This window comes from Musca domestica, unplaced genomic scaffold, assembly GCF_030504385.1.
Source record: "Musca domestica strain aabys unplaced genomic scaffold, Musca_domestica.polishedcontigs.V.1.1 179, whole genome shotgun sequence".
Classification (NCBI taxonomy): Eukaryota; Metazoa; Arthropoda; class Insecta; order Diptera; family Muscidae; genus Musca; species Musca domestica.
In genome coordinates, this window is record NW_026712237.1 from 608,295 (window position 1) to 635,895 (window position 27,601).

A 27,601-nucleotide genomic window follows, 5' to 3' on the forward strand; every position below is an offset into this window, starting at 1 on the left:
TAATACGGCATTTACTTTAGTTAGATATATGTGTTTGTTGTTTGTATTCATACATTTAGATTTTTTTACTTAAGACATAAAATTAATTATACTCAGTGCAATAAAAAAAACGAACTAAAAATATATATTTTTTTCTTATAAAAATGGCTACTACAAAACTAATCAAATAATATGCATAAAACAAAAAAATACTTGCAACGACAAAAAAATGTTTCAACTCAAATTATTTCGAAATTTACTTAAGCATTACTTACAAAGAATTAGATTTTAAAAAATATTAACGAGTTTAGCATGTATCGGTGTCGGGGGATCATCAAATGATAAATACTATATTTAAAAAAAGTATATATCTTAAATAACAATTAAATATTAATATTTATTCTTTTTTTCATTTTTTTTTTTTAATATATTTAATCACACAACAGTTTTGGAATATTTCATTGATTTTCTTTCTTTCATTCTGTTAAATTTATTGATCCTAGTTTCTATTTATATTATTATTATTATTATTTACAATGCAATGCATTTGTAAGGGGATAATGACTTCTTTTTAGATAAAACTACAAATTGTTATAAGTTTAGAGTTTCAGACAAAAAAAAAGAAAGAAAAATATGCATTTAACTTTGAAGGCGGTTGTGGCGGTTTCATGGTGGTGGCAGAAAACAAAGTTAAACACATATTTCTGTTTTTTTTTTTTTGTTTGCATTCTAAAACTTATTTCAAAATTGGATTGATATATTTACATTTCTCATAATCTTTAAAAGTTAAGGCATTTTTATTTATCATTTTTTCCTATATGATTGATTTGTTGCTGATCTGCTGAAATCTTCTAATAAAAATTAAAATTTTGTTTTTTCTTCTCTTTTTGTTTTTGTTATAACAAAGATTGGGCGGCTTTCTTTGTTTTGTTGTTGTTGAATTTGTAAGGTTAATTTTTGTTTTCTTTTCTTTTTATATAGTAGTGCTGTATATTCTATCAATACATTTTCCTATTGAAAAATCACATTTTCTATATGCAATAAAAATATTTTAAACGGCAGTTGTTGTGTATGTCTGTGGTTTCCTCCCAGTGCTTTTGAATGGGGACACATAATATATGTAGTGAAATGTTGAACATTGGATTTTAGAAAACGATCTATATATCCATGAGTACTATGCAACAACAATGTTAGACAAAACCATGAAATCTAAGGTATTCGAGATCTTTTTTGGGTTTAAATCCTTGAGAATGTAAGTTTTTTTTTAATCTGATCTGTCAAATGTGTTGGAACAAATGGATGTATGCTTGACCAATCACAGATCAAGCCCGCTTATTCATTTAGAGTAAATTACATTTTTACATTTTTAAAATCTCCAAATTTTAAAGATTTTGGTTAAAAAAAAAAAACAAATAAATCGGGAGGTATAAACATTATTTTCCTTAATCTTTGAAAGATGTGAGAATAGCTAAACTGGTTTGTGGGTGTTGTTTTGCAAATTGCATACCAAACATAAAAAGGTTTCTTGAGAATTAAGAATTTTGGCATGCTCGCAATTTACCGTTATTTTGCAAGCATGTCACAAAATCGTATCGAAATGGTTTGAATTTCGTAATTAAAATCGTTAGTTTTTTTAGCTTCTTCAGATTTTCATACGATTCGGTTGGTGAACTACGATTTCAGTGTAAATATGGTAACTATATATATATTCAATATGGTAACATTAGGGGAATGAAAGAACGAATGAATGTGGAATCAAAACAAACACACAAGAGTAGAAACATTGTTGAAGTGTAATATTCTGTTTAAAAAGAAACATTGCAATTGATTCCTAAATCACTCACTGAGCACATATTTGTTGAAAAGACCGACCACCAGTTTTTGCATTTTCTTTTTTATTGTGACACAATTTTTAACATATACGGTGGTCAAGTCTGACTATATCTTTTTCCACCCATTGCAATCTTTGGTGGGTGGTCCCGAGAAATTTTGTTTTTCGGTAAGCTGTGACTAACTTGTTTCGGCGGCAACCAATCGATCACCTTTGACATAACCCCTCGTTAGGTCCTTGGGGCTTTCGATAAAATCTATGACAATTGTTTCTTGTGGCGAATTAATGTGCCTGCCCCGAAAATATTAGTTGATTAAACAACATTCCACAATACATATTTTAAGATAATTACAATTTTTTACAAAATTCTTTTTTTGTGTGTTCTCTTTTTGTTTTGTTTTTCCCTTTGCTTTAGTTTATTATTCATAAAGCGTTTGGTTATCACAGATGAATAATTTTTTTTTGACGAAAAAAGTGATTTTCAAGACTCAAGATTTCACTTGCAAATACAAAAGTGGTTTCAAATCAGAAAAATGTTGCGTTTTATGATTTCTGAAGAAGCTAAATACGAAATTAAAATCACTTTCGTACCGAATTCATTCCAGTGACATGCCTGATGTATTGCTGTGGAAATTTTGAATTTTCTATTGTGTTATTAAAATAAATAACACCTCAGAATCGAATTGTGTTGACATTGTGTTACATAGTATTGATAGGGGTGTTTTTAAGGAGGTTTGGTTCTCTTCTTCGAAAGGGGAAAATGAGAGTTTTTCAATTTATTTACACGCTAGATACTATTTATCTATTTACATTGTCAAAAACTGGATGTAAACAAATTAGAATTGGAGGGGAAATAAAAAAATTTCATCTGCATTTTTTGATGAGAGGTTGGTTCTTCACAGAAAATGTATAGAAAAGTGAGTTGTAGGTGGTGTATTATTTTTTTTTTTTTAAATATATATATTTAACATTATGTTATATAAGTGCCTTACATTAGCTAAAAAAGAAAAAAACAAAAAGGGAAAAATTAGGATACTAGGATACCATAATAATTAATATTTACAAAATATTTAATAACATTTTACAAAGTAATTTAGTTTGTTGCAGTTTTTTGCCTATTTCGGGGGAGGATTTGTTATTAAATTAAATCACTTATTTAATAGCTGTAATGGATTTTTCTGGTAGTTCTTCTTTTTTAATCTTGTTTCTTTCAGACATTTCATTTTTTAAACACATATACATCCTTAGCATAATTTTTGTTTCTAAAATTATTTTTATAATTAATATTAAATATTTATTATATATGTAGGTCTAGCTCAAAGTGCTAAAATAAACTTTTTCGTCTTGTTTTCTTTTATATAATATAAATTAATATGTTTTTTATAGAGAAAAGTATAAAATTCCTTAGATTGCTAGGGCTTAAATTATTACGAGTTTTCTTTTTTTATTAATGTTTCCATATTTTTATATTATTTTGTTTTAGTTAATTATTTTAAGTCTGGGAAGGGGGACTTGGGTGTTGTGGTTGTGTATGGTTCTTGGTTGACTATGTAGTAGCTAAGACTTTTTATGTTTAATATATTTTATAAGCTATCATTCTGATTAGTTTAGTTTTGTTTTTGTGAATTTTATTGGTAGTATTCAATGAGTAGCAGTGACATATATTGGGGGACACATTGGGAATTGTTTTCTTCTATATTATTGCGGCGTGGAACTCAAATAAAAATAATCGAGAAAAATGTTTGTGTTTTGGGGACAAAATATGCGTCACATATCCAAAAGTGTAAAATGCAACATTTTCTTCAAATTCCCTATTATATTTCAAGTTTGACATTTCATCAGCATAAAATCGAAGTATTTGATTTAAATATTTTACTTAAAAAACCTAATAATTTGACTTCAACATTTTTGTAACGTACGCCCAATAATTAAAACAAAGAAATTAATTTAAATTTTTCGGAATCTATAAAATTGTGTAGAAGTATTGTATGGCAAATTGTACTGCAAAATTAGAAAAAGAACACACGTTCATATTTTGGATAAAAGACACCTTCCAATGTCCCCAACTATTTTAATCGAATATATTACATTTGTTTCTTCTTTTTCCTCCATCGGGATTGATTCAATTAATCTGTTATCAATTACAAACGAGTGTGATGCGCGTGTGTCGTGCTTTATTGATTTAAGCAACAAATCTTAGCAATATTACTAAGAGATAGAGGGATCATTAGGAATCGTTTATGTATATCTATATAAATATATAAAATTATGAAGAATTTAGTTTTTGTCTTAAATAGATGATGTACAAAAATTAAACAAAGAACGTTTTTGCAAGTGCTATTTCTAAAACAAAAAAAAAAAGATAATAACCATAAAAAACATTTAAAATGTTATTATTGTGAATAAAACCTATTGTATAAGTAAATTAAAAAAAAAACTAAATAACATGAGTACAAGATGTGATAATAAACAGCAATTTTAATTTGCTGCTACCAGATTAGCTACATGATGATTGCATGTCATGTGTCCAAAGAGTTCTTGTTACAATTTGTAAAAAAATAGTATTGATAATGCAAACCTGAATTGTCTGCCTTTTGATTGGTTGTGTGTGTGTAAGTAGTCTTAGAAATAACGATGCTGTTGTTGGTGGTGTTGCTGGGAAGAGGGATTCATATTAAAGCGGCTGCCATGGGGTGAGGGAGATGGATTCGGGTAAGGGGATTGAGCCGCTGCCATTAGCTAATTACACTAAAGTTGTTCTACAAATTTGGTAAGTTGATCGGAGGCATCGGAAACAGGGCCACCGGGACCGCCCACAACTCCTCCTACACCACCAACCACATCTTGTGGCACACCTGGCAGTGGTGACTGATGCGGATGCATACCCCCATGATTGTGTAGACCATCATGGGATGTTTGAGGCGCGGGTGAATGTGACATTGCGTGATGAGGACTAGGCTGAGCACGTGGCGAGGCCGAGGGCCCTGCTCGTGGCGATGGTGCCGATCGTGGAGAGGGTGTGGGTTGTGGAGAACGGATTGGCGGTGATGCTCTCGATGATTGTTGCATCAATTGCTGTTGTAAAGTGTGCGGTGTTGGTGGACCCATAACATTTGGACCACCAACCATACCTCCAGCTCCTTGCATAATTTGTTGTTGCTGTACTCCAGGCATACCAGCCATTTGTTGTTGTGGTGATGGTTTCAATCCCTGCTGCATGGCAGCATACTGATCGACTGGTCCACCGGTGGGAGCTCCCCCTCCTGGGCCACCAAATGAACCAACACCGCCAAATTGTTGACCTGGCCCTCCAACGCCGCCCATTTGCTGAGGCGCTCGCTGACGGTATGGAGGTGGGTAATTAGGCATTTGACGCATTTTGTACCATTGTGCGTTGGTAGCCTACAAAATATAAAACAAGAAAGAAGTATTGTAAAGAAATCTAAAGGAAATCTGCTACAAGTAAAATATATTTTTGGAGGTCTTTTAAATATCTTCTGTGAATAAAAAAGCTCAAGATTGTAGACTTTTTTTCTTTGCACTTACTTGTCCCTGCTGTTGTTGTTGCATCATCATTGGATTTTGCATTCCTGGCATACGCTGATGTTGTCCAACATTTTGCTGTTGTTGTTGCATCATAACCTGTTGCTGTTGGGGCATTTGTTGTTGCTGGCTCATCATATGTTGCATTTGTTGCTGTTGTTGCATAACCTGCTGTTGTTGCAGTTGCTGTTGCTGCTGTTGTTGCTGAGGACCATTAACCGCAGACCCAACGCCTGATCCCCCAGCACCACCCCCAGCACTTTGTTGTCTACCACCAGCATTTGCATTGTTTTGTCTTTGCTGACGTTTAATGAGTTCGGCCATTATTTGTGGATTCTGTTTCAACACTTGCAAGATTTGCAGATGACCTTCATTGGTTGGATCGGTTTTAATTTTTTCCATGACTTGATCTAGCTGCTGAGTATTCAATTGCTTATTACGGGGGCCATTTGGCATTTGACCTGTGCCTCCAACTCCACCAGCATTTGGATGCTGCCCTTGGGGACGTATTCCTGCACCAGGACCTCCACCCATTGGGCCAGCACCGCCCATACCTACCATGCCGGTTGTATTGCCGCCGATGCCACCGATACCTTGGGCATTACCAGGCATATTGCCGGAACTACCGGGAATTTGTTGAGAACCTGCAGCACTAACCATGCCACCCATCATTCCCTGAAATTAAAATTGTTAATTGGTATTTCAGAGAGTTTTTACTTTTTGTACAAATTTTCAAACTGCCTTACTTGTTGTTGCATTGCATTAGGTTGCATAACCTGGTTTTGATTGGGTTGACGCATGCCTTGATTAACATTGTTGTTGGGATAACGATTGCCCCACTGATCCATGGGTAATAAATTGTTACCCATAACATTGTTGCCACCAGGACCCATGGGTCCAACAGTACCCACAGGTACATTCCCGACATTACCTACCATACCAGGATTCGGTTGGTTGGGTAGACCGCCCATGTGATGACGTTGCATAACAGGAGGTGCCATAGCTCCGCCTTTGCCAAAGCCACCACCGTGGGGAACTTGTTGTCGGGCAGCTTCTTCCTGTACCTGCAATCGGAGGTCTAAACACATTTACACATTTATTTATTTTAATGTACATACCTGTTTAACAACTTGCAAGACATTTGGTGAGGGAGAATGGCCACCACCTGGTTTCATTCCCATGCCTGGCTGATGCGCATGTGGGGATGTCATGCCACCACCAATCGGAGCAGCCACCGGTGAGGGCACTGGTACTGTGGATGGACTCATTGCTCCCGCTGCACCAGCTGGCATTATGGCTGGCTGACCACCAATGACCATAGGTGTCACCATAGCTACATTGGGAACTGGCACACCACTTGGAACAACCACAGGATTGGAAACTGCTGCTGGTCCTGGCAAGGCAGCTGGAGCTGTAACTGTGCGCGACATGAGAGCAACACGTCGCCGTAACAATTGTTGTTGTTGCAATCTAAATATGACACAAACAAATAAAACAGTTAGATCATGTTTACACACATAACCTCACAAACACACGACAAATACATACTTTTGTTGCAGTTGTTGTTGCTTGAGTTTGTGTTTGATATTTGGACAGAAAGGCACTGGACATTTTTGCTCTTGGCAATGTTTGGCATGGTAGCAGCATAATGCAATAAGCTGCTTGCAAATGGGACAACCACCATTGGTTTTCCGCTTGCAATTCTTTGTGTGTTGAACCACACGCTTCATCTTCTGGCATGAGGGCAGGCGACAATTTGCATCGCGACACTGACAAGCGTGAACCAATGATTGTATGCAACGCTGTATGGACTGTTTGCGTGCCTCCTGAGGATTGGCTTGCTTCAAATCGGCTGGAGAAGAACCATCGTCCAGATCGAAACCAAGTTTTTCCATTTTATGGGGATGGCCAATCTTCTCATAACATAGTGTACACAAATCAAAGTCCTGAAAAAAGCAAGACAATTACTTGAACATGAGTATCAAAAAATCACTAAAATATAATTTTGTAACTTACATCACACACTGTACAGTGGAAACGTGTTTCAACAGCCGTCTTGCAATTGTTGCATGTATACACGAATTTATCTTGTCCTTGATTATGTAACTCGTACAACATACATAATGTGGAAAATTGTGCTCTGCGCAACGATGAGAATTCATAGTGTTTGTCACGAGCCAAGGTGAGGAATGCATCACGGCCATCCATCAGATCGCATTGTAACAACGGATCGGGATCCTGTATGGGCTGTAAATGTAAATCAATAGCATTGTATATTAATATTTCTACAATATTTTAAAATTAAGCTCCGCACTTACCGCCAAACTGGCTGCAGATTGGGCCGAATGCAGTCTAATGACGAAGAATACTTCTTTGTGCTTCTCCATGGTGGCATAAATTTTTGTCGAGAGATCATTGCCCGCTTGTTGCTCATTCGATTTTTATTATTTTTTCGTTGAGCAGCCTTTGACTTGTTTGATTTTTTGGCCTTTTTCTGTCCCTTCTTTTTGCCATCACCACTCACATCATTGTCCTCAATTGAGAAAATCTATTAGAAAGGAAATTTTCAATAAACAAACATAAATTGCGTTGCTACTTACAACTCGCATCGGATCACTTACATTAGCGGCAGCAGCAGCCGCTGCTTCTGCGGCTTCAGCCTGCTTGCGTTTCTCCTCTTCTTCCTGATCGAGTTCTTTTATACTTTCTTCCAAAACATTTGGCCAGAAATCACCTTCGAAGTAAGGTAGTTCAGCTGCCGATGAAAGTTTATCTTCAACGGCTTGCTTCATGATATCCTTATAGTCCTGGATAGTACGTTCAATCATGCCCTTATCTAACATTTTCTTATACCACTCTTGCAGACGTTTCGGTTTAGGTATTCTTTGATCTGTAGGATGGCAGTGGAATATGTAATCGTCACCTTCCGATGGAGGACAAGCCCAAATGTGGGCCATGGTATAGCCCAATTGTTTAACATAGTCCATATAACCAAGTAAAATTTCATGATACACTGCGGTACGATATTGGCGTGGCCTAAAGAAATGCACCGAATCCAAATACGCAATATATACACGTCTGGTATTCGGTGGTGGACATTCAGAACCATACTCTTGAACGTGCATGCCGAAGAAACAAACATCAATACCGTCGACTTCCTCAAAAGCAAACAATGCCTTTGCTCTGTATGGAAATTCGGCACTCATATCGCCATTTTCCACAAAGCGTCTACGCATGCCTGGCTTCACCTCAACACATTTGTCCGATGAAGAGACAACACGTATGTGTACCTCACCAGCACCGGCTTCCTTTTTCTTTAGGAAGTTATTGACGCGTGTCTCAATGTAAATACCCAATTTGGTCGTGGGTAAACGTTTAGCATTGAATTTATTCTCTTTTCTTTTGGAATCCTTCTTTTCCAGGCAGCGATTGCAAACAAAACCGCCAGGCCATATTGAGTCTAACCATAGAACACAAATTTGGTGCTGTTTTCGGCCACATTCTTGGCAATCGACAAATGGTTCAAGTTCGAGATGATCATTTTTCATTTCTTTGAATTGATCCTTTTTAATTTGCCTACAATATTGAATTAAGTTTGGTTAAAATACTGAACTTCAAAATTCCTCTTACGTTTGTGTCGGTAACGATACTTACGTTTGTGACTGCAGTGGATCATCTCCCAGTGTAACGGTATCTCCCTGGATGTCATTGAAACATTTCTGGCAGAAAGTGTATCTGTTTGAGGCAACACCATAATCCTTTAGACTATTATTGGTTCATTATGAGATTTCGATATAATTTTATATTTGTTTGAGATATATAGTTTGTGATTGATTGGTTGGTTGGTTGGTGGTGAAGGATATTGGAACGCGCAACAATCCAAAGTTAATTAATACAAACAAGCAGAGCGATCGTATATTTGTTTATAGCAGCAGATTTTGTTTTGGATGGTGAATGATGATAATTTGTATGTTTTTGTGCGTGCGAACAATTTTGATATTCATATACAACACGTATATATATATATGGAAGAAGGTTGGAAGGTATTTGAGGACAATGGAAAGGAATGATCGGCATTATTACATGGGATAAAAAGCAACAACAAATTGTGGAACATAGTTTGTTGTTATGGATATATTAAATAAGCAACAAAATGTTCAAATTTTTGTATACCAACAGGAAAAGCGTATAGGAAAACAGAATAAATAATTGAATATAATATTCAAAACATTTGAAGGTTGCATATGGCAATGATTGTTGTTGGTGTTAAATAGAAATACAAGATTTTATTTTTTTTTTTTGGTAAATTTAATCATCATCGTCAAGAAAACAAAGTAGGTTGTTAGGTACATTTATTATAAATAAATGGTGTTGGGGGATAGGTGGGTGGTAGTCGGATGTTGTAGATTATTGGATTTCAAAAAAGACGCACACAAAAACCATAACCAGGATGTTTTTTAAGGTTTGTTTTAACATTTGCAAGTATAGAAAAGAAAAATAAAAAAGGTTGGCATTAGAATCGATACAAACATATTAATTTATGGTTGAAATAATTAGTTTCGATTAGTCGTAGTTTTGTCTGAGTTGTATTTACAAGCTCTAATTATTCAGATTAAAGAAATTGACTTAACAACTGTTGTGTTAATAAATTGTGGTTATTTCTACGCAAAATATAAAGTCTACCAATGAATTCTAGAGCATAATTTTTATTTTGTTCTACAAATTATCTATTGAAAGTATATATCTATGTAGTTGATGTCTATTTTTGTTCTGTTTCAATAGGATGTATGTATTGTGATATTTAAGCTAACTGCCTAGGACACAGACGAATACATAATAACGATACAATTGTACAGGTAGTATCAACAAGTGTTTTATATTACATACCTATTTTGATAACTATAGTATTTGGCATCTCTAGGTATGGTACACAATTGTTTACCATAACAGCACAGAACCTGTGGATTGAATGTGTATTTTCGGCCACAACAATAACCGAGTGTCTGCATAACAGGATCTATTTCTTGTTCAAAAACTTCGGAAAGCTAAAAAAGAAATTAAAAAAAAAACAATTTGTTTTAAGAATATTCCAATTTTTTTATTTCTTGTGTATATTATGAAGAAAATCTGCTATTTACTACTGAAAACTTACCTTTGTACAATATTTGTAAACTTTAGAGGATTTGCGATTGTAAAGCCATGCATTGTCAAACATGAGCCAAACATCGTCCACATACTCCCAAGGGTCATTATATTTGCCATTCATCAAGTTGTTTCGAATGCTTCCCAGATCCATTGGTTTTTTGATAATTTCAAAATAGTCGGGTATACCCAAAGCCTGAGGATCAACGGGATTGCGGAATGGCACAGATTCTGGCTCATGACGCAAAAGTTTTTCTAATGTCGGCAACAAGGCTTGTTTAAGTTCTTCTGGATCAAATACTGGAAATGAACATAAAACAAAGAATTAGCTTGTGCAATCTGTGTCTCACAAACAATTGATTATTTGATGTTATACTTACCACATTTCTTTTTCTTATCGCCGGCATTTGGCATCAGAGGTTCTGGCGCTACAGGTTTAGTTTCACTTTTAACCTTAACATCACTCCCTGCTGCTAAGTTGCCATCAGTCATGGGTTTTACACCATCTTTACTGTCGCCTGTACCCACGGCCTTGGCAGCTTCACCGCTAGTTGTGTACGTTGAATTAGCACCACTACCAGCTCCTGCAGCGTCATCTACTTCCATTGGTTCCAATTTTATTTTTACATCACAATCTTCAGTTTTGACTTCCACCTTGGCCGTGCCATCGTTGTTAACATTTTTACCCACACCGGCTGAAGATTCTTGCTGAGAATTTTCTCCGGCACTGCCGTCGTCCATAAACTCCTTTTTAAGGTCGTCTTCCTGCTTTATGGAATCCAATTTACCTTTACACGACTTGCCCGCATTTTGTGAGTCGCTGTTGGGAGAGTTAGGTGGATCGTCATCGTTGTCGCGGGCTGCTGCTTCTAGGGCTGCCATTTGGGAGGATAAACTATTGCTGCTACTGACGGGTCTGGTTGATGGTAGTGCTGAGCTTATGGCTGAGGTAGTTGTTGTTGTCGTGGATGTGCCGCCAGTATTTCCCTTACCCATTGATGTAGTTTGTTGTTGATTTTGAGCAAGGCCATTGCTAGCGACACTGGTTTCTGTTACAGCCGTTGTTGTCGTGCTTGATGAACTGGACATAGAACTGGTTATTGCTGTGGGACAAGTGCCCGCCGAAGTCGACACCACTGACGTGGTTGCTGATGCCGAGGTAGTACTAGATGAGGACAATGTAGCCGTAGTTGTTGTTGTGGTGATTGTCGCCGAAGATGACGAAGATGCCACTGTTGCTGGCGCTGATGATGTTGGAGTAGTGTTAGAGGGTGTAGAGGAGGGCTGTAGACCCACCGTACCTGTGCTTGATGCTGTTGTAGCTGCAGGTGTTGCATTTGCTGAGGCGGGAGATGAGGGATTTACTGATGTTGCTGGTGGTGGGGTATTTCCACGATCGCCACCAATAGTTTGCATCAAAGATGATGGAACCGATGGTGGATTATTGTTGATCGGGGTACCGATGGGACCATTTGTTGTGAAACTTGGCGAGGGACTTGGTGCTGCGACCATGCCGCCAGCGGCACCTACAGTTCCCGCAGAGGCAGTACTAGTTACGCTGGTTGGTCCTGATGCACTTGTGCCACCACCTATTACTGCTGAAAGTGATTCCATGCTTGTGGGCGTGGGAGGCATATTTCCCATGTTTCCGCCTCCAGCATTGGCCATCATGTTCGGCTTTTGTTGCTGCTGCTGCTGGGACATAGGAGATGTGAATGCATTTGACTGCTGCGACATTTGTGTATTGCCAGCGTTGTTGTTGTTGCTGTTGTTGAAAGGCGACTGTGGCATTAGCATTCCACTCTGCTGTTGTTGTTGCTGCAGCTGCTGTTGCATCATACGTTCCCGTTTTAAATTATCAATCAATTGTTGTGCGGTGAAAGCACCAGTTCCACCATTAGCGTTGATAAATTGCTGCTGCTGACCTGGTATTGGACTGGTCAAAACACCAGCTACACCTCCAGTGCCAGGCTGCCCCTGCATCGCTTGTCCTGTGAATGGCGAAAGTACAGGATTCGGAACAACCATACTTTGCTGTGATGCCGATATGCCACCACCCATACTGTTGCCACCGGGACTGGGACCGGGTGGTCCAACTAGCATGTTACCTTGTTGCGGGAATTGCATGCGTTGCTGTTGTTGCTGCTGTTGTTGCATTGCCAACATATTACCCCCAGGTGAATGACTACGCATTCCACCCATATTTTGACCGGGCATTAGACCACCGCCTCCAACGTTACCGGGAGCTTGACCACGAAGTTGCATCATACTTCCGCCACCCATTGGCATACCACCACCCTGATTTGGACCAACAGGTCCACCAGGACCGACACCTCCTCCTCCCATGGGACTAACCATTGGCCTTATTTGCTGTTGTCCTGGATGACCGGGAGGTATTTGCTGACCAGGTAATCCACTTGCAGAACTAGGGCCAGAACCAACGCTGCCAACATTGACACCACCACCTGCTGCATTACTGGGTCCAGCGCCTACTCCACCAGCACCAACGCCTTGTTGCTGTTGCTGCTGCTGCTGCATTTGGAGTAGTTGTTGCTCTTTTTTCTTGATACGTTTTTCCTCCAGCTCTTTTTGGATTTTGTAAATCTTCTCAGCTAGTAGGTGGTAGTACTCTGAACGACATTTGGCCATTTCATACATATCCCGTTCGACTTTTTCAGCATAAGAAACGAGATAATGCAGGCGTTTGTCTAAAATGGTGGCTGGGTCGAATGTGGGAAAGATGGATTGTACTAATTTGTGCACTAAATGCTTGCGAAGGTCATCTGTAATAATTTCTCGCCAATCTTTGTTTTCATCACCACCACCGCCGCCGGAAGTACTGCCTGTTCCACCAGTTCCACCTCCAGCTACACCACCAGTATTCTGCGATGTAGTTGGAGCTCCGCCGGCACCAGCATTATTAGCTCCTCCCGAAACGCTGGCCACAACACCTCCTTGCATACCAGGACCGCCGGTTGCATTTTGATTTCCTGTTCCATTGTTGTTGGAAGCAGTGTTGTTGGGACCGCCCACTAAGCCACCGGCACCGCCACTAGCCTGGGCTTGCATTTTCATCTTAGCCAATTCTTGTGGTGTTAATTGCTTGTTAGGTGGTGCTCCACCAACTGGACCGCCAGCACCCATCATATCGCCGCCATTTCCTCCACCGCCACCACCGAGGAGGTTGTTTATATTGGAATTATTGAAATTGTTGTGTACATTGACCGACAGGGGAATGTTCGATTGTTGCTGTTGTTGTTGTTGCTGCTGGTTAAGTGCATTCGATTGAACTTGGGTGGGATCTGTCGTCACTTTAAGACCGGGTTTCAGCAGATCAGAAAGGCGAGGTGTGGGTGGTGCTGACATTTGAAATTTATTTGGTCCTCCTGGCCCTCCTTGGAGTAGCATTTGTTGTTGTTGATTTTGTATACCACCGTCGGTGCCAGGACCATTACCACCCCCACTAATCAAGAGATTATTTACAACTTGGCGCATGCCGGCTTGATCATTGTTTCCGCCTGATGAAGGTCCTGCAGCAACTCCGCCACCACCAGGTCCTCCAACCGCTGTAGACATGACACGCGCCGTTGGGGGTACTCCTGTCATTCGAATGCCCTGCATTTGCTGTTGTTGGACATTAACGGCATTGCCCTGCATCATATTATTTGGACCTCCAGCATTACCTACGGCTCCCTGCATGCCCATACTATCGAATCTTCTTATCTCTTGATTCGGATTTTGAGGGGCATTTTGCATTTGCTGTTGCATATCGCCAGCATTTGGTTTCATATTCATTTGACCTTGACCGACAACACCTGCTCCAACGGGCATACCGCCAGCACCTGCCGTTACATTTGGAGCCACACCTCCTCCACCAGGTTGTACTCCTCCAACACCACCGGACTGTTGCGGACCACCGACTTGTTGTGGCCCACCAACTCCTCCTGGAACTTGTTTATCATTTGCATTTGGTTGTCCCACTTGCTGATTTGCATTACTACCTCCTCCGCCACCAGCATTGCCTCCCGCCGCATTGGGATTGTTGTTTTGGAAAGCGTGATTTTGACGGAATGGAAAGCAAATAATACAGTCGGTACGTTGGCATTGCTTGTAATGCATCAAAATTTGTCTCGAGGATATGCAATGCTGCACAGTACAATCGCGACTCTGCTTACAGTTGGCCATGTGTGTAAGAACGTCCTGCATGGGTTTACAGTATGGGACATTACATTTTTCGCGATTGGGATTGAGACTTTCGCGCCGATTACACTTGTGCGCATGCAATAACAGCATAAGTTGTTGTTGAATTTGTTTTTTTCGCTCTTCAGTGATGGGTTGATTACCGGTGCCACCACCACCGGCACCGCTGCCAGCACCTGCATTACCACCGCCTCCTGCATTACCGCCCTGTTGGGATGTTCCAGGCTGCTGTTGTTGTTGCTGCTGCTGTTGTTGTTGTGACAACATCATGGAATTTTGCTGAGGGCCACCGGGACCGGTTTGTGGTGGTCGTATGCCACCCATTAAACCGCCCTGTGGGTTTTGCTGTTGATTGGGATTCATTTGAGCATTATTCATCTGTTGTTGCTGTGGTCCACCGACCAAACCAGCACCATTGCCGTCACCACCACCTACACCGGCACCACCCATACCAAGTGGAACACCGCCAGGTCCTCGTTGTCCCTGTTGCATAGCCGCCGTCATATTCGGTGGTACACCACCATGTTGTGCAGCAATTTGCTGAGCCAACATTTGCTGCTGCGGGTTGTTAGCATTGACATTTATACCACCTTGAGGACCGCCAGGGCCTCCATAGTTGCCCACGTTGCCGACACCGACCCCACCGCCATAGGGTCCGTTCGGTCCAACACCGCCACCAACCATGTTGTTCATTTGGCCTATACAAAATAAACAAATAATGAAGACAATGCATTTTTGGCGAATTGGAAAACATAAATTTGTCCAAATGGAAGCTTTTTTGGTCGTTGCTTCTAAATTTACAATAGAAAATAGCAATGATTTTATAAACTTACCCATTTGCATATTAGGATTCTGCATGCGTGGGCCGCCACCAATACCACCGGGACCATTGCCACCCATTAAATGTGGATTTTGACCACGCAACATGTGTTGACCCACCATACGCATCATTGGTCCATTTTGCATTACCTGGGGATGTCCACCAGGACCACCCATGTGCATTCCCTGTTGAGGACCTCCAACAGCCGGACCCATATTTCCAGGGCCCACAGGACCTACGCCACCGGGACCGGCATTCATCATGCCTCCAGGTCCTGCGCCGATCTGTTGTTTGATCATTCCAGCACCACCGACACCCATGCCGCCCATTCCACTATTCGTTAGCACCATATTACCCATATTTCCCTGAGCAATGGTATTCATACCTAAAGGACGGAAATTAAGTTGGTTGACATTAAAACAATAGGTAAAGTTCTTCGTAATTTTAAAGTTTTGTTTTCAATATTAGCCCTATGTTTTATAAGCAACTTGCAATTTCTTTGATTTTGTACACGTCTTTATAAAATAAAGAATCTGCAAGTGTATTATTACGTACGTAGAATACTTAATTGACAGTCATATTTAAAATTGAACATGGTAATTTCTTTTAATTATACTATTTTTAAATAAAACATTTTTCCTTTACATAAAACTTAGCATCTTGATATTTCTTAACTTTTAATCGCGGTCTTAAATATAATTGAAATTTCTATAACAGGGATGAAAATTTAACAGTTTTGTCTTGACTAATTCGGTACTTTGTGGTTTCGGTTTAGATAAAAATTCTTTCTTTGAAAGTTACCTAGAGTTAGAGAATCCAACTACAGGTCTTAAATTTCAAGCGATCAATTTACAATTTATGTTGATATACAAATATTTGGGTGCGATATGATTACTTTTTATGGCACAATCTGTTCTACTACTGGAGTTTTTGAAATAGCGGTTTGACATGGATATTTTAAAGATGACATTTTTCTTTCTTGTCTTCTCACAAATAATAATATTTACTGATTCTAATTATATATGTTAACGTATATGCTGTTAAATTACAAAGTTGTGTTAAGAACTCCAAATGTAATAAAGTAGATTATGCAAGTGATTTTGCTCCTTACCTGACATGGAATTCATTTGCGTGCCATTATTCGAAATGGACATTGGCATCGAGTTAACAATGGCACACATTTGCATGCCACCGGCATTTGGAGATTGTAAATTAGGTGACTTACTGCCCAATTGGTTCATGACAGCTGCTCCCATTGTATTGCCAACCATGCCAGGATTTTTGTTACCCTAAAATAAATGTGTTGGGAAATATAGTTATACAGGCGATAATCAAAACTAAGCCACTTTTCAGGCTTCAATAAATGGAAAACATGACAAACCTGTTGCTGGAGCAAATGCTGCAAATGTTGATGATGTTGCATTTGCCGCAAGGGATTACCGCCTGGACCACCACCCGCTGAATTAACGTCATCAACTGAGCCATTTAATTGGGGACCACCAGCACCACCTGGTCCGGGTCCCTGAGCTGGAGGTTTATTTGGGCCACCGACACCGCCAACATTTACAGCCATGCCATGATTTGGTGGGCCACCACCTGACACTGACCCGGAGCCCGGACCACCACCGCCCAACTGATCACCCCATGTAGAGACTAGTTCATCGGGCAGGTTCTCTTCCAACATGTATAGGTCATCAACTTTCATCCGCTTTTGCGGAGGCTCTTCCATGTGATCGGCCATCATTCATAAAATGTCTGTTGTTTTCTTATTTTGGCTTTGTGTAATGAGAACAAAATTGTTACTTGCAATTGTTTTGTTTGGACACTCGCGTTTGGTTGTAGCAAAAGTTTGTTTTTTTTTTCGGTATTTTAAAGTTTATTTTACTGTTTATACACTTCTCGTTAAGAAGTCCTTTTGCTTATTTTTTTAGAAAAAATGGGAATAAGCACTTTTGACCAAAAGATTGTAATGGATGTATTGATTGCAATTCGACGTGTCTGACGTTAAGGCAGCTTTTTAATGTTTGGACAATAAAAACAATTGCAAGAAATAAGAACGAGGAACTTTCTTGTATTTTGTTGACGGCAATGGTTTAGGATTTTCTTTTTTAATTTTTGCAAACTAGGAGTTGATTGTTTAAAATTCTGCTGCCGTTAGTTTTGTTGTTGAGAACTTTGCCGTCACTGGTAGCAGGAATTGATATAGCCAAGGTTGCAAACGTCGACGTCGTTGTTTAAAAAACAATATGTCTCTTTGTTGCTGCTGCTGCTGTTTTCTTTTACGGATTGTTGTTGCTGATTTGGTTATAATAAAATTAACTTCTTTTTTATCCAACGATTTTTCACATGTGATTTTACTAGAAAACACGCTTGAGTGCATTTTGTTTCAAAACTCACTCTGTAATTTTTTTAAAGAATGTACTTTTTAGATCTTTGAGCACTTTGGCCTCAAGAATCTCAACTTGCTTTGCTTAGCGTAGAAATTTCATGCTTTTCTTAATTTATTTTTTTTTTTTAACTTTTTGCTGACGATCGCTGTTGTTGGCCGTCTGCGTTGCACTGTGGGTAGGTGATATGGGATAGTGGCTTTAGCTGCAAATTGCCTCCGCCGACTCCTTCACCCATTTAGCACTTAGCACATCATATCTAGGTCTTATTCTTCCGGATTTTTCATATTGACTTTCAAACCACATTGTTTTCACTTTTTTTCTTTTCAATATTTTTTTCTCCAGTCATTCATTAACAGCTACTAGGAGCCAGGACAGTTTTCTTTAATTTTTTTAAATAACTTTTTACGCCTTTTCCACATTAATTCTTGTTGTTTAATACTTGTCGTTGTCTTTGTTTAATAGAAGAACGTCGTTGCTTAACTTCATACTTGTTTCAAGAGAGAATTGCACAAATCTGAAAACAAAACAACATTGTTGATTTCATTAATTCCAATAGCCAGTAAGTCGTCGTCGTCAGATGTCTGCTATTTTATTTTTGTGTAAAGTGAAAGAAGAAAAGTGTTGCGCGCTTTTTTCTATCTTGTTTTTGTTACTTCGTTCCGAACACCACCAAACACTCACACACATGCCAACGAACAAAAATATAGACACAAATAATTTTGTCCAAGAAACAAGAGTAGCAACATGAACATGAACAAACGAGCAATGGTCAAAATACAGTGTGCATTGGCGTGCCTGTGTGCGTTTGGAGAAAATACAAAATATTTTTGTTAAATGCAAACAAAAAAAAGAGCTAGCTAGCTATAGCTAGATGGATGGATAGCTGGTTGATTGCCTGTCTGACTGACTGGTGGTTAGCTAGAGCTGTTACCGATAGACAACTCTGTAACCGCTCGCTCGATTTTGCTTATGGTGTTGCAGCAGCAGTTGATAGGTATAAAGATTGACGATGAAAACAAATCTCATTTCTTTTCTACACTACACCACCACCATTCGTTACTCGTTGCCATCATTCACTACTCGCTATACACGAAATATTCTCTCCCGTGTACGAACGTTTTTCTTTAAGCCAATTTGCTAGCCACTCTCATATTTTTACTACTCGCCCGTGCTCGTTTTGTTTCACCGCACACACTCACATACATTCTCACATCTACACTATACAACACACATCTCATCATGCCTTATATTTTTTAATACCACCATTTAAACTCTATGAGTGCGAGCAGTATTGGAAAAAGAAAGAAAAACAGACTTGCGACTGTAAAAATTTTTTGGTTGTTCGTTTTTCTTTCACGTCGTCGTTGTTGAATCTTAAAATTTCTAATGCACATATCAGAGAAAAAATTTTGTTTTATTCCAATTTCAGACTTAAAAAAATTCATAAAATTTTTCTGCCAAAAACCGAAATTACAGAAAAAATTGCACAAAAATACAAAATTATCGAATTGAAAATGTACCGCACAAATATTTTTTGTTCATGTTCACTTTTTGGGAAACTGTTAATTTCTATTTTTTCTCTGAATTTTTCTTGAATTTCAATTTTTTACCAAATATTTTTAGGATTTTTTGTTGATTTTTAATTAGTTTTTTAAACTTTTTGCAACAATCAAAAACACAAAATTTTGTCCGTTTATGTTGCAGTAGCGAAAAAGTCAACTGATTTTGCAAACGAACAGCAACAGAACTAGGAAGAAGACTGAAGCCGATGTATAGTCGCATTCAGAGGCGGCCAGTGTTGCCAAATTGTTTTCGTGTAACATAACATGTACGTTTTGTGTACGGTTTCGGCATGCGACGAGTTACGTACCATGCGAAAGAAAAGGGGGATAATTTTTCGTAACCAAGTTTCCATTAGGAATGTAAACAAAAAAGGTGAAGGAAATCCATCAAAACTAAATGAGCAAATTGCAAAACGACGAAAAATTAGCTGCCGATTTAAAAATTTTCATTCTAAAAAAATGTGGAAAAAATAATGTTTTGTTAAACAAACGAAATAGAAATAAATTATTGGTAAAGTCGACGTTGAATCGCAAATAGAAAAAAATTAAAAATATTAGATTAAGCTGTAAGAATTCCACAACAATGTTAAACATTAATGTAACATATACATGAAATCTTATTTGTACTTTATTTTGAAGTTAATTTAATATCAAAATTAAAAATATATGCAATCGTGATTGCGTTTAAATGCAATGCAAATACCCACAGGTGTCCAATATTATTAATGTTAGTAGGTGTCACTTTTAACTTCTAGCGTTTTGACAATTGCCAACACTTGTTATTGTAATTATATTTTAAGTTTTCAATGGCGGATAAATGCAACGTTGATTGCCATGTTCAATGTTGATCCCAAAGGAAAAATATGTAAGTTTTCGAAATTTCAGTTTTGAATGCTAATTTGCTATTACATTAAGTTCAAGTTACTCTAATTTGAAATCTTGTATACTTTCACAAAAAAGTTACTATCTTTTAATTATTTTTTTTAAATGGTGAAATTTGCAATTTTTTTTTTTTTGATATCGTAAAGGAAAAATTGTTTATGGTAATAAAATCTTTAAGAATATTGCAGTTTTGGAACAGACAAGTGATTTTTGTCTGTAATCAGCACCAGCTTCCTATAGTGCTCTGTTTCCGAACCTGCAAGAATCTACAATATTTGTATTTTTTTCTATACAATAAACCGAAAATTGGTTCTCATCAAAAAATGAAAATATCAACAATATGTGATGGGATTCATTTCGTTTTTGGCATAAGTCGATTTACTATTGGTCTGCCCCAGAACTGCAAGAATGTGAAAGTTTTATCATCGATAATCGATTTTCCCTTTATGACATCGAAAAAAATTGCAAAACTAGTCGATTCTTGCAGGTACTGGTGCTGTATCCAATTCCGAATCCACAAATAGAACGGGTTTTTATAATAGAATGTAAATATCAGAAAACATTTTAATCTACTTCCTATCTCTTCTTTTTTCCACCAATTAATGGTATTTAAATCGACTTTAGAATCTAAAGTCTTCACTCTTCACTTAAATTGTCGATTTGGTTTGGTTCGGTTTAATGGTTCACAATGGTTCGGGGCTTAACTCTAGTTTAGTAAAAACTATTCAGTTTTTTTCGAAAAATTTTCGGTGGTAGTTATTTTAACGCTGATCCCGCGAAATTATTTTTTCTTGGGAGACGGACTCGGAACCCCAGACTTTTGACCCGAAAGTCCGGGATCAAGACGCCGACATCAAATTGATGTTAAATTATTGCTGACACTCTCACATTTCCAAAATCCTTCAATTTGTGCTAATACCTTTTGTGAATCCAGAGATATTCTCATCTGGGTACGTTCCCAAAAAAAAATAGTTTCCCGGAATCAGGGTAAAAATGTCTACCTCTGGAAAAAGAAATTCTTTTACTTTTTTTTTACTAGAGTTGTTCCATAAATACTTACGTACCCAATTCCACAGACATAAACCAATTATAAAAATTCATTAAATTAATCGCTTTGCCTAGCCTCCAATGAGATTTCAACGTTTCTCAATAGCTTTTTTAAACAGTGATTTGGTTCACAAAAATATCGGATGGGAACCGGTTTGGCTTTTCTGCTGTCAAATTGATAGATCGAAACATGGCCTTGTTTAACTCAAGAATAAATATTTTAAAGGGGGCATTTTTTGGAATCCATTCCTTATCATACCCGCTTTTAATTTTCTTATTGTCGCTGCGATATGTTCCAATAGTCGTCATACGTTTTTTTTTGTAAGGAAAAAATCTATTTTTGATAAAATTTTGTATTTCCTAGTTAAGAAAATTGTCAGCAGGGACAAATTAAGTAATAATTGAATTTTTTTTTTCAAAAGGTATATTCATAAACAAAAAATCAGAGAAGGAAAATTAAATTTTGAAAAGTTAAATTACAGAAATTCAAAGAAGTTAACTCGATTTAATTTGACCTCTTTGACAACTAAGTTTCCTGTCAAAAGGCATAATTGTGATTTACAATTCAACGAGAATCAAATCATAATAGTGCAAAAACTACTAAGTTTATTGTCAAATTGTTGCCAGAGTAGTCTTCTCGTCCTACCTTATATTGGCCTTGATTACCATGGTGGCAACTAATCAACAAATATATAATCCTTTTACATTTTTTGATCATTTTTTTTTTTCAAATTTTATATAAATACGAGTTTTTTGATTTGAACGTTTTAATTAATACTTAACTCGTTTTGTCTTGACCTTCTCCAACAAACTATTTGGTATATGTTTTATGGACCTGCTCTGAATAGGGTAATAAATCCAACGTATTTATCATTTTCTTCTTAAATAAAAAATTTAATTATCAATAGAAAATGCTATTTCGACTATATGATAAAAATTACTATTTTAGTGAATTTTAGGCTTGTAGGAAAAATTAATTAGAAATGTTTTCCTTTTATAAAAAAAACTTCACAAAAAAGCTGGCAATTCGCTATCAACGAAGAGTTGAAAATACCTGATAGCGTACATATAGCTTAGTCCCGATTTAGACAAGGCGTTTTTTTCGTTCTCTTGTGAACTTACCTATTACAAGTCAATTATTTTTCAGCAATTTTTGTTTTGAATCATTGCATTTGATGTTATTTCAATAATATTTTTGTATACAAATATAGCAAGAATTGCCGGTACGAGCATTTTTTCCATTTCCCTTCCTATCTCTCTCCCTCTCCAACACACAAAGAACTGTCACAAGAAAACTTCCCTAATATAAATTCCTATTTTGTCAATTAAATTGCAATTTAAATATATTTCGGCAAATTTGCAAATATTCTTTTAAATTCCAATTTTATATTTATAATTTTGAACATCTTGTTGTTTTTTGATGTCATATGTTATGAATAGCATATTGTCTACTACTGCTACAGCTGATAATATTTACAAAAAATAAATTGAAACAATGGTACGAAATTTATCCCCTTTTTGGTGGAACAAACGAGAAAAGGGCGTGAAAAACTAACACATTGGCAACACCGGTCGCATGAAAGCAAGTGTAGAAAAACATACTTCGGGTGTAATCGGCTTTCTCACACAACAATGAAATCGAACGAGTGGGAGCACAAGAAACGAACGAGTACAGCGCTTTTTTTGTGCCAAATAAGAAATGGGGGGTTTGGCTGCTGCATCAAAGAAATCCACTTCAAAGTCACACAAATGCTTTTCCAAATCTTATTTTTGGTAAAAATTTAATTTCATTAGCACTTTTATTCGATAAAAAATTGAAAAAATCCCACAGTAGACTACTCATTTGTTAAACGTTTGTGTTGTTTTGTCATCTCTACCAAAAGTCGACATGTTATTATTGTTGTAGCCGTCTCTTTCGCACTTGGGCATAACCATAGCCGTAGACGACAAAAGAACGAAAAACACACAACCAAACCGCTGTATAGAGGAGAAAACATACACTTGCAGCAGTTGTCAGTCGCACTCACACACACACAAAAACGTTCCACACTACTCGCCATCTAGCCTGTGAGCATTGAGCATCAAACGAATGAACCACTAACCAACCAGGCAGACCAGCGAGAAACAGAAAATACTTTTTTCAGCCAGCCACTAACAAGAGAAAATTACGACGACTACGACAACGGACGAAGAAAAAAGACGACGTCCATCACAAAAAAATCGAAATTCAGCCAAACAGGCCAAAAAGAGACAAGATTTTATGAAATTTTTCTTTATTTGCACACATAATTTTTTGCTACATAGAATCTCATTTTTTTTTTTTCATTAGCACGCTTTTTTACATTCAACACTTTTCTTATTTCACGTTACAAATATTAATCGAGCACTTTTGACACTTTCGATATAGAACCGAACTAACCAGCACTAAAAGGAAAAAAAAAGGTTGTCAAGGAGGAAGAAGATTATGCTTTTTTCCGTACCATCATCAGAAGAGTATTTTGTGGTGGTATTACTTTTTTTCATTTTCTTGTCGCAGAAGACCCGACGGAAACCGTAAAACGCTTTTAACGATATTTTTCATTCTATTTCGGCGATGTTTTCATTTCGCGCTAAGGTGTTTACTGTTTTTGCGTTTGGTGTTAATTGTTTTGCCGCAAAATTACCTCTAATAAAAAATTACAAAAATTTCTCAACTTTCAACACCGAAAATTAAAATGACGCTGAATAAAATAACACACCAAGAAGAACCAGAGCACGAAGCCGATCGGCTCGCAGTCGGCGTGCAGCCGCCGCCGACTTTTTTTAAGTGATCTGAGCCGCCGCTGATGTATGCGGCTCTCATCGGCTCAAATTTTTAGCCGACTGAGTCGGCTAAGCCGTTGAAAAATATAAATTTATACAGCAAATTTGTATAAATATGTCTTTTAATCTTATCGATAAATTAACATATTATAATGCTCATTATTGGACGATAATTTACATTGTGCACTCGTCTTCGAGAGGCAAAAACGTGTAGGCTATTTATATTAATTATACCCTACACCACATAGTGGTAAGGGTATTATGACTTTGTAGATTTGTTTTTTTATCACAAAACCTTTGGCAACCTTTTGTAACTTACGAATTTTGATGGAGTGGCAACCATATTGTTTGCCAAAGATTCGTTGTGTTTTTGCTTGTTCAAAGAAAAGAATGCAAAATGTGCCAAAGGAATATTAAAAATTATTTTTCCGCTAACCGAAAGGGTCAAACAGTTTTGACTAAATCAGAATCCGATTCTGACGAATCTGTTGATACTGAAATCAATATTTCTCCATATGCAGATGTATCTCAATATGAAGATCTTTTTAAAAAGAAAAATGAATTTAAAAATTTGGCAAAGGTTGTTGTAAATGAAGGTGGTATATCAATGTGTTGGAAATATTTTGGTGATCTCTATTTTAAAAAGAGGCATATACTTCAAAAATATAAATTTTGCAAATTGTGTTTGGATGAAAAGACCAATTTAAAAAGGTAAGAATTTCTAATTTTTTCCATTCGCATGTGTGTAAATGTTTATGATTTTAGTTTTGGAAAATCAACATCAACCACAAATTATATGAACCATCTACGAGCTGTACATAACTTGGACGTGAAATCTTTAAATAACCTGAAAAGTTCAACAATGACACAAAATGCATTGAAATCCTCAACAAGTTGTAACAACAAACAACAAAATGCTCGCCGGGTCGCCGAAATGTGCTGTTGGGATTTGCAACCGTTTAAAATTGTTGAAAGGCCAGGATTTAAGAAATTGGTATCTTTCTTAAACCCAAAGGCTATATTCCCCACAGATAGGACAATAGCTACGACGGCTTTAAACGATGTTTATAACATATATTTGGACCACGTAAAAACAAGCCTTAAAGAGTCGCCCAAAAATGTTACACTTGTATTGGATATGTGGTCAGATAAACATAAGCACTTGTCTTACATAAACATAAAAGTTCATTTCTGCCAAAATTTTCAAATGCAAATTGTAACGCTCAAGACAGAGATCTTTCCACGACCTCACACTGGACTAGCAGTTGTAGAAAAAATTGAAGAAGCTTTATGTGAATTTAATCTGTTGGAAAAAAACATATGTGCTGTTACTGATGGTGGAAGCAACATCGTTTCAGCTTTAAAAATTAAAAATATACCAAGATATGGTTGTATGGCTCATGTTTTACACAGATTTTTGATGGAAGATATACTAAACAACAAGTCATTTGAAAATATTAATAACATAATATCAAAATTAAAAAAAATTTATGGCAGCTTAATGTATAGCTATGAAGAAATATCAAATATTCAAAATATGGAGGAACAAAACGATTTAGAAAAAATATTTACAGAGGTTGAAATAATTTTGGAGAGTTTGGACAGTTGCGAACAATTTCCACATGGAGATGACTATTTTACTGAACAATATGAAGCAACTTTAAACGTCAAGCACCACACCTCTTTGAAAAATTCCGTTGCAACACGTTGGAACTCTCTGCTTGCAATGATTCAAAGCTATACGAATAATATATCCACTATAAATGTAGCATTAGTTAAAGCTAAAAAGGAACTGTTAATGATTGGGACAATGGAAAAGCAAATTATAACGGAATTTGGCACGTTTTTAAAAATTTTTGAGGACGCCACAAAACACCTTCAAGGCCAAGATTATCCGACGATATCTTCGTGTATTTATTTTCAGGAATCCATTATGTCCTCATTGAAGAAAGAAGAAGAAAAAGCGTCTTTTGAACTAACAATCAATTTATGCAATTTCGCTGTGCAAAACTTCACGAAGCGATTCAAAGTATATAGAATGTATGTTGTAGCTGCGCTTATGGACCCATGCCAAAAAAACTGGCCTGTTTTAGATAAATATATACTACAGATACCCAAACAATCGCCAAACTCCTTGGAACTTGTGCATGATGTTCTGTCTCCAATTTCCAAGGAGAACTTGATTATGGAAGAAATTGAAAAATTAAAGGAAATCGATGACACATTATTAAATGAGCCATCAACGAGCACTGAACCAAATGCAAAAAAACAGGTATTATGTTTTAATAAATGTAAAGGTAAACTTAACTGACGTATATTTTACTTGCAGAAAATATCAGCTAGTCGTCAAAGAATGTTGGAATTTATGGGACCATCGCCTTCTAATGTACAAAATAACGTAGAGTTAGAAATAAGAAAATATTTGGAAATGAAAGTCGAGGCGGTCGAGCCTCTAGATTGGTGGCGACAGAACAAACAAGTACGTTAAAGATTCACATCTTAAACTTGTTTTAAGCAGGTTACGTTTTGACCATTTACTTTTTATAGATCTTTCCAAATGTTGCTACTGTAGCAAATATGTGCTTTGGAATTCCAGCCACATCAGCATCTTCAGAGCAAGCATTTTCATATGCCGGGAATTGTGTAAATGCAAAGAGAAGCAGCCTGCATCCGGCAACAGTAAAGAAACAATTGTTTGTTCACGATAACAAGGCAGTCGTCGAACCATTTTTATCAAATTAAAGTATTTTTATTAATTTTTAATGTGCTATAAGCAACAAATGTGCATATAAACCTATATATTTCATTTTTATTTTAAATTAAATGAATTGACAGTTATTAAAACAACCGAAATTATTTGTTCACGTTAAAGTCGTCGTCTGTAGCCGACTTTTAGCCGCCGCCGGCCGTATATTGCTTTAGCCGCCGCCGCCGATTTTCTTTCGGCTGCAGTCGACTTTTAGCCGCCGCCGACTTTTTTATGCTTAGCCGCCGCCGCCGAGAATTTCACATCGGCTTCGCCCTCTGAGAAGAACTCGATACACCAAACTCGTTGTCACCGATTCGTTCAAGTGGCACTAAATCGGGTCAACTCGCTGGAAAATGTTCAGCCATACTTGGTCAGGGTTGATTTTTGTTGGACGATTGTGCCGATGTTTTGTATTCGGTCGTACATTTTGGTACGAATTTTTGAAAATTAAATTAAAATCAAAATATAAATTGTATTCGAAAAGGAGAAGGTAATTTAGTTTCTTTTTTAACAATAAAACAATTAAAATGCAATAACAAACAAATTGTATTTTTTAGTATAAACGTACGCTACCAACAATGAACGTTTAAATGCTGTAGAGAATGTTACGTAGAGGACCATCGTGAGGCAATCAATTTATAGTTTTTTAATTGA

The 27,601-nt window shown here is 37.2% G+C and overlaps 2 protein-coding genes across 2 annotated transcripts; one reads left to right on the forward strand and one right to left on the reverse strand.

Moving 5' to 3' along the window:
- Window positions 1-409: 409 nt before the first annotated feature.
- Window positions 410-24,577, reverse strand: LOC101894311 (histone acetyltransferase p300). Its single transcript, XM_011291895.3, is given in 17 exon segments — window positions 410-5,212; window positions 5,357-6,028; window positions 6,100-6,417; window positions 6,472-6,823; window positions 6,902-7,299; window positions 7,370-7,600; window positions 7,672-7,796; window positions 7,799-7,901; window positions 7,975-8,929; window positions 9,008-9,118; window positions 10,241-10,398; window positions 10,506-10,795; window positions 10,876-15,393; window positions 15,529-15,900; window positions 16,627-16,804; window positions 16,897-18,419; window positions 23,877-24,577. Coding segments are annotated over 16 exon segments (9,798 nt in total). The 5' UTR covers window positions 17,260-18,419; window positions 23,877-24,577; the 3' UTR covers window positions 410-4,558.
- On the forward strand, window positions 24,566-27,027 carry LOC131801829 (zinc finger BED domain-containing protein 4-like). The gene is made up of 4 exons (XM_059120807.1): window positions 24,566-24,909; window positions 24,964-26,470; window positions 26,528-26,677; window positions 26,746-27,027. Exons 1-4 carry the CDS (start codon window positions 24,596-24,598, stop codon window positions 26,938-26,940), a joined length of 2,166 nt encoding a protein of 721 aa, XP_058976790.1. The 5' UTR covers window positions 24,566-24,595; the 3' UTR covers window positions 26,941-27,027.
- Window positions 27,028-27,601: the final 574 nt, after the last annotated feature.

Bases quoted from the DNA above. Each gene is read 5' to 3' on its own strand.
- LOC131801829 (XM_059120807.1), top strand. From the start codon at position 24,596: ATGTGCCAAAGGAATATTAAAAATTATTTTTCCGCTAACCGAAAGGGT. The intron at 24,910-24,963 runs GTAAGAATTTCT...TTATGATTTTAG, and splicing joins GAAAAGACCAATTTAAAAAG to TTTTGGAAAATCAACATCAA. The intron at 26,471-26,527 runs GTATTATGTTTT...TTTTACTTGCAG, and splicing joins AACCAAATGCAAAAAAACAG to AAAATATCAGCTAGTCGTCA.